This window comes from Choloepus didactylus, chromosome 4 (genome assembly GCF_015220235.1).
Source record: "Choloepus didactylus isolate mChoDid1 chromosome 4, mChoDid1.pri, whole genome shotgun sequence".
NCBI classification, from domain to species: Eukaryota; Metazoa; Chordata; class Mammalia; order Pilosa; family Megalonychidae; genus Choloepus; species Choloepus didactylus.
In genome coordinates this window covers 150,655,541-150,662,273 of record NC_051310.1, presented here as the reverse complement: position 1 = coordinate 150,662,273, position 6,733 = coordinate 150,655,541, and the positions used below count along the sequence as shown (strand labels likewise).

Genomic DNA, 6,733 nt, shown 5'->3' with positions numbered 1-6,733 from the left:
AAGCCTTCAGCTTATGGCCAAAGTTGATTAAACACAAATTGACTCACACAAGGAGTAGCATGCTGGGCTGATGAGAATGAAATTGTGATGTGGCTTCCTGTCCAACTCCTCTCTGGGAGTTGTCTCAGCCTCATCCACTTTTCAGACCCAAACCTGCCATCTCTTACTACTCCTCTATCCTCATGTGAACCATATGAAAAGCCCAGGACCCTCCTTTGAAACTTCATTTATGATCTACCACCACATGTATTACTACTGCCATTGATATATGTCTCATGTGACCTCTGCTCTTTTCTTTTTTCTCTTTTTTAAACAATTTGTAGGCAGACTGCTACATTTCTTAGGGGAAAAGGCTTATGAAGGCTGAGTATTTGTGAATAGAGTGTATTACTGTAATCAAAACTTACCAAAAAAGTAAACTGATATTTGTTTTGAGAAAACCACAGTAATGCTTCTGTCTGGTAAAAAGTCATTAGTAGTAAGACCTTTATAAATGGCTGTAGTTGATATTCTGTTTATATAAAATGAAGTCAAAAGGTAAAAGAAAAAGTTTTTACAAAGCCACGGTAATCAAAACATCATGGCATTGGCACAAAGACAGATATAGACCAATGGAATCAAATGAAAGTTCTGAAATCAACTCTCACATTTATGGCCAACTGATCTTTGAAAAGGCTGTCAAGACTACTTAGTGGGAAAAGAAGAGTCTCTTCAATAAATGGTGCTGGAAAAACTGGATCTCCATATACAAAAAAAATGAAAGTGGATGCATACCTCACACCATATACAAAAATCAATTCAAAATGGATCCAAGGCCTAAATATAAGAATCAGAACTCTAAAACTTCTAAAAGAAAACATAGGAGTAAATCCAAAACATTGGATTAGGCAATGTTTCTTAGATATGACACCAGAAGCACAAAATCATGAGAAAAAAAAGAGATTAAACTGGCCTTTACCTTTATTAAACCAAACTATTTTCAAAATGATGAAAAGACAATGAACAAAATGGGAGAAAGTATTTGCAAAGCATGTAACTGATGATGGACTAAATTAGGATCCAAAAAAATATAGAGAACACTTATACCTCAACATTAAAAACAAAAATAACCCTATTTGGAAATCTGGCAATGATTTGAATAGACATTACTCCACTGAAGATATTTAAACAAAAACAAACCTGTCTTATTAGGAATGAGAAGGGTGCATCAAATTTTCCAATGGGAAATTTTTCAGTGCATCCAATTTTCCTCTCCTCATGGAGAGAGGAAAAGAGGACAAGAATATCCCTTCCTTTTCTAGGCACCCTTTGAAGTGAGTAAAACTATCAACCTCATCAAGAAACTGATCATTACTAGTACTCCAGAGGCCCCCATCATGCACCCTTCCTGTACCTTTCCATTCTTCAAGGATACACTCTGTACTGAATTCTTATACCATAGACTAGTTCTGTCTTTCAAATTTATTTAAGTAAAGTAATATAGCATGTATTCTGTGAATCTGACATCTTTAATTCAGTTTTAGTTTTGTGAAACTTTAATACTCTCTAGTTGCTGTGTAGATCTTTTTTTTTTTTTCCATTTCATTCTTATTTGACTTAGTGCAGATAAGAACAATAGATTTTGTCTCTATATTCTGAGACTGGATTTTTTTTTTTTTTATGTTAAAACCACTCTTCAGACATTCATTTTCATTTGTAAATTAGCTGATTTAACTTCTTAAATTCATACACCTGGATGAATCAATTAGTCGAAATTGTCCATTTGAACTCAATTACTAGCACCTGACCCCATTCCTTGGGGTATTAAGTTCAGAGCCCCATTTTGGCACTGTTTATCTCATTTTGATTGATGAGAAGCTGTCCCTAAAATTCTTAATGACGTCTGAAAACCCAGATACATACTTGAGTAATAGAAGAAGCTCTAAAGATTGAGGAGAAACCTGGATATGAACTCATGTTCATTTCATTGTTTGATCTGCATTTCTTTCCTTTTCAGATAAATGAAGATAATTCCCTTCCAAGGTCAATGAATGAGATAAATATTTCTCGGGTGACTGAATTTGTATTGCTGGGACTCTCTAGTTCACGGGAGCTCCAACATTTCTTGTTTTTCATATTTTCACTACTTTACACAGGAATACTGCTGGGCAACATTCTCATCATCCTCACTGTGTCCTCAGATGCCCTCCTTCATACTCCTATGTACTTTCTGCTTGCAAACCTCTCTTTTACAGATATGTGCATTGCCTCATTTTCTACACCTAAAATGATTGCTGACTTTATGGTAGAGCGCAAGACTATTTCTTTTGAAGCCTGCCTGGTTCAGATTTTCTTTGTCCATCTATTTGGTAGTGGTGAAATGGTGCTCCTTGTATCCATGGCCTTTGACCGTTATGTTGCTATTTGCAAACCTCTTCACTACATGACAATCATGAGCCGCCGTGTGTGTATTATTCTGGTCCTCATCTCCTGGAGTATTGGCCTCATCCATACCACTATCCAGTTGGCATTTACTGTTAACCTGCCTTTTTGTGGTCCTAATCAGGTGGATAGCTTTTTCTGTGACCTCCCTCTAGTGACCAAGTTGGCCTGCATAGACACTTATGTCATCAGTCTACTAATAGTGGTGAACAGTGGCTTTCTTTCTATGATTTCATTTCTCCTCCTGGTCATCTCCTACACTGTGATACTTATCACAGTTAGGAAACGCTCCTCCGCCAGCATGGCAAAGGCCCGCTCCACGTTGACTGCCCACATCACTGTGGTCACATTATACTTGGGACCATGTATCTTCATCTATGTGTGGCCCTTCAATAGTTATTCAGTCAACAAGGTACTTGCTGTGTTTTACACCATCTTTACTCCTATTTTAAACCCAGTTGTCTACACTTTAAGGAACAAAGAGATGAAGGCAGCTATGTCAAAACTGAAGAGCAAGTATCTGAAGCCTGGTCAGGTTTCTACAGCATAAGAAATATTATTTTTCTGAAAACAATGTAAATTATAGGGTTGTTACTACTTTTGTGTTGTCACTAGACTGATACAAGTGGAATATTTGATGAAAGCCAGTCACTTTGACCAATGGAAGGGATTGATTAAGAAACATGAATGAAACCTTAATGACAATTATAAAAAGCTACATAATGAACACTAAGAATTTTAATATTCTCTTTCTTCAAATGTGTCTTTTTCTAAATTTCTGTTTTCTACTTTATTTAAAGGTTTTTAAGGCATAAGATTATTGATACAAAGGACGTTGGGGAATACCATTTACTTTTTTTTTTTCTGGGTGAATTTTTTGAATTTTTGAATTTGAATTCAAAATTTGAATCCAAAATTTGAATTTCCAAATTTTTGAATTTTTAAATTAAATTTTATTGAGATGTATACACATAGCATGCAATTATCCAAAGTATACAGTCAGTTGTTTAAGTATTATTATATAGTTGTGCATTCATTACCACAATTAGCTTTTGAATGTTTTCCTTACTGCAAAAAAAAAAAAAAAAAAAGAATAAGAATAAGAATAAAAATTAAAGTAAAAAAGAACATTCAAAACATACCATCCCTCCATCCCTCATTATTATTCATTTACTTTTTGTTTCCCCTTTTTCTATTCATCTGCCCATACACTGGCTAAAGGGGGTTTGAGCCACAGTGTTTTCACAATCACACAGTGTGCTGGTTTGAATGTATTATGTCCCCCTAAATGCCATTATCTTTGATACAATCTTGTGTTTGAAGACCTATTAGTGTTGATTAGATTTCAATTCTTCAATTATTTCCATGGAAATGGAACCCATCCAACTGTAGGTGATAACTCTGATTAGATAATTTCCATGGAGTTGTGGCCCTGCCCATTCAGCATGGGCCTTGATTAGTTTACTAGAGCACTGTATAAGCTCAGACAAAATAAATGAGTTTGCTACAGCCAAGAGGGTCACTTTGAAGAATATACAGGAGCTGAGAAAAGAGGAGCTGCAGATGAGATACAGTTTGAAGACTGCCATTGAAGGCAAACTTTGGCTCCAGAGAAGCTAAAAGAGGACAGATGCCCCAAAAGAAACTGAGAGTGACATTTTGAAGAGAAGCTGAAGCCTAGAGAGGAATGTCCTGGGAGAAAGCCATTTTGAAACCTAACTCTGAAACAGACGCCAAGCATGTACCTTCCCAGCTAACAGAGGTACTCCAGACACCATTGGCCATCCTCCAGTGAAGGTACCCGATTGTTGATGTGTTACCTTGGATACTTTATGGCCTAAAGATTCTAACTGTGTACCAAATAAGCCATCTTTTGTAAAAGTCAATCCATTTCTGGTGTTTTGCATCCTGGCAACATTACAAACTAGAACAGATTTTGGTACCGGAGAAGTGGGGTGTTGCTGAGTTTGCAAATACCACATATGTTGGAATGGTTTTTTAAATGGATAAGGGGAAGATTCCAGAAGAACTGTGAGGAGCTTGATAGAAAAGGCCTAAACTGCTTTGAAGAGACTGATTGTGGAAATGTGGATGCTAAAGATACTTTTCATGAGGACTTGAGCAGAAATGATGAATAGATTATTGTGAACTGGAAGAAAGGCAATCCTTGTTTTAAAATGGCAGAGAATTTGGCAAAAGTGAGTCCTGGTTTTGAATGAAAGGAAGAATTTGAGAGCAACAAGCTGGGATCCTTGGCTGATGAGATTTTAAGACTAAAAGTTGTAGATATTCCATGGCTTCTCTTTGCAGCTTATAGTAAAATGTGAGCAGAGAGAGATAAACTTAGAAGTGATCTATTGGGTACAAATAAACCAGAAATTTATGGCCTGGAAAACTCTGAGCTTCCAGGGGGTGGAACCCCAGAAGCTACAGCCCAACATGAGGATTTAACCAAATATGAAACCTGACTGCCATTTCAGTACAGCCCAAGATTGGAGATGGAGTTATCCAGACAGAATTTGTGGAAACTCCTATTCTCTGATGGTTTCAACCCCTGTGTACTTCATGCCAAGCCAACAAAATTTTTGTGAGATCTATTTAGATGGAGACAACACTGTTCTGGACTGGAGGAGACAGACAAGAAACAAATTGAGGGAAAAATGTCTTCAAAGACAGAGCCATGAAGGTTGAGGTCTGGAGTCAAGAGGTCTTGAACTGGGAGAGTGGCGTGGTTTACATGCATGGAAAGGGTGAGTTTGCCCCAGAGGTAAATGGTGGGCCTTCCGCCTTGATGCTTAGGAACAGTTTTGCCACCCCAAGCCCCAAAGAGGGTGGAGCACATTCCCAGGGAATTGGGGAGATCCTGGCCCCTACCCCACTGTTCAGAGAGGGAGAGCCTTTGCCCCAGAAAGCCAGAGTCCAGGTGGAACACTGATGTTTGAGGATGGTGGGGCCAAGAAGAAGGTGGTCTCCCCAATGTGTGGATACGTTGGAGTACTCCCCCAATGTTTGGAGAGAAAAGGGCTGCCATGAAGGCCCTTGGAAAGCACTGGACTCCTGCTCTCTCAAGCCCCAAGGATAAATGACTCTCAGACTTTGAAATCTAATGGAGTTTGCCCTGCAGGTTTTAGGAACTGTTTTGGTTCTGTTTACCATGTTTTCCTTTCAGTTTCTCCTTATGGCAATGGGGATGTTTATCGTATGACTGTCCCTCCTTTGTATATTGGCAATACATAACTTAGAATGTTCTAAGTTTCACAGGTCCACAGCTAGAGGGATATTATGCCTTAGGACAGACCATGCCTGTAACTGATGTTGATAGGATCTTGTACTTAACTATTGTTACTGAAATGATTTAAGTTTCTGTGATATTGTTGTGGGATGAATGTATTTTATATATGGAAAGATAATGTCATTTTGTTGTCCAGGGAGTGGGATGTGCCAGTTTGAATGTATTATGTCTCCCTAAATGCCATTATCTTTGATGCAATCTTATGTGGGTAGTTGTATAAGTATTAATCAGATTGTAATTCTTTGAGTGTTTCCATGGAAATGGGACCCATAGAATGGTAGGTGATAACTCTGATTAGATAATTTCCATGGAAGTGTGGCCCCTCTCTTTCAGTATGGTCCTTGATTACTTTACTAGGGCACTATATAAGCTCACACAGAAGGAGTGAGTTTGCTACAGCCAAGAGGGACACTTTGAAGAATGCACAGGAGCTGAGAAGAGAGGAGCTGCAGATGAGAGACAGTTTGAAGACTGCCGTTAAAAGCAGACTTTGGCTCCAGAGAAGCTAAGAGAGGACAAACACCCCAAGAACAACTGAGAATGACATTTTAAAGAGAAGCTGAAGCCTAGAGAGTAGCATCCTGGGAGAATGCCATTTTGAAACCAGAACTCTGAAGCAGACGCCAGCCACATGCCTTCCCAGCTAATAGAGATTTTCCAGATGCCATTGGCCATCCTCCAGTGAAGGTACCCAATTGTTGATGTGTTATCTTGGACAATCTATGGCCTTAAGACTGCAGCTGTGTACCAAATAACCCCCTTTTTATAAAAGCTAATCAATTTCTACTGTTTTGCATCCTGGCAGCATTAGCAAACTAGAACATGCAGTCACACAGTGTAAGCTACATAGTTACACAAACATCTTCAAAAATCAAGATGACTGCATTGCAGTTCAGTTTCAGGTATTCCATTCTAGCTATTCCAATACACTGGAAATTAAAAAGGGTATCTATATATCACATAAGATCTACGTCCAGAATATCCTCTCAGCTCCATTTGAAATCTCTCAGTCACTGAAAA

The 6,733-nt window shown here is 38.3% G+C and overlaps 1 protein-coding gene across 1 annotated transcript; it reads left to right on the top strand.

The window, feature by feature from the left end:
- Positions 1–1,954: 1,954 nt before the first annotated feature.
- LOC119533436 (olfactory receptor 4K15-like) lies at positions 1,955–2,971 on the top strand. The gene has a single exon (XM_037835475.1). It carries the CDS (start codon positions 1,955–1,957, stop codon positions 2,969–2,971), a length of 1,017 nt encoding a protein of 338 aa, XP_037691403.1.
- The last annotated feature ends 3,762 nt before the right edge of the window (positions 2,972–6,733 follow it).

What these genes read in the sequence shown, in the direction of transcription:
- LOC119533436 (XM_037835475.1), top strand. Translation starts at nt 1,955, where the DNA reads ATGTTCATTTCATTGTTTGATCTGCATTTCTTTCCTTTTCAGATAAAT.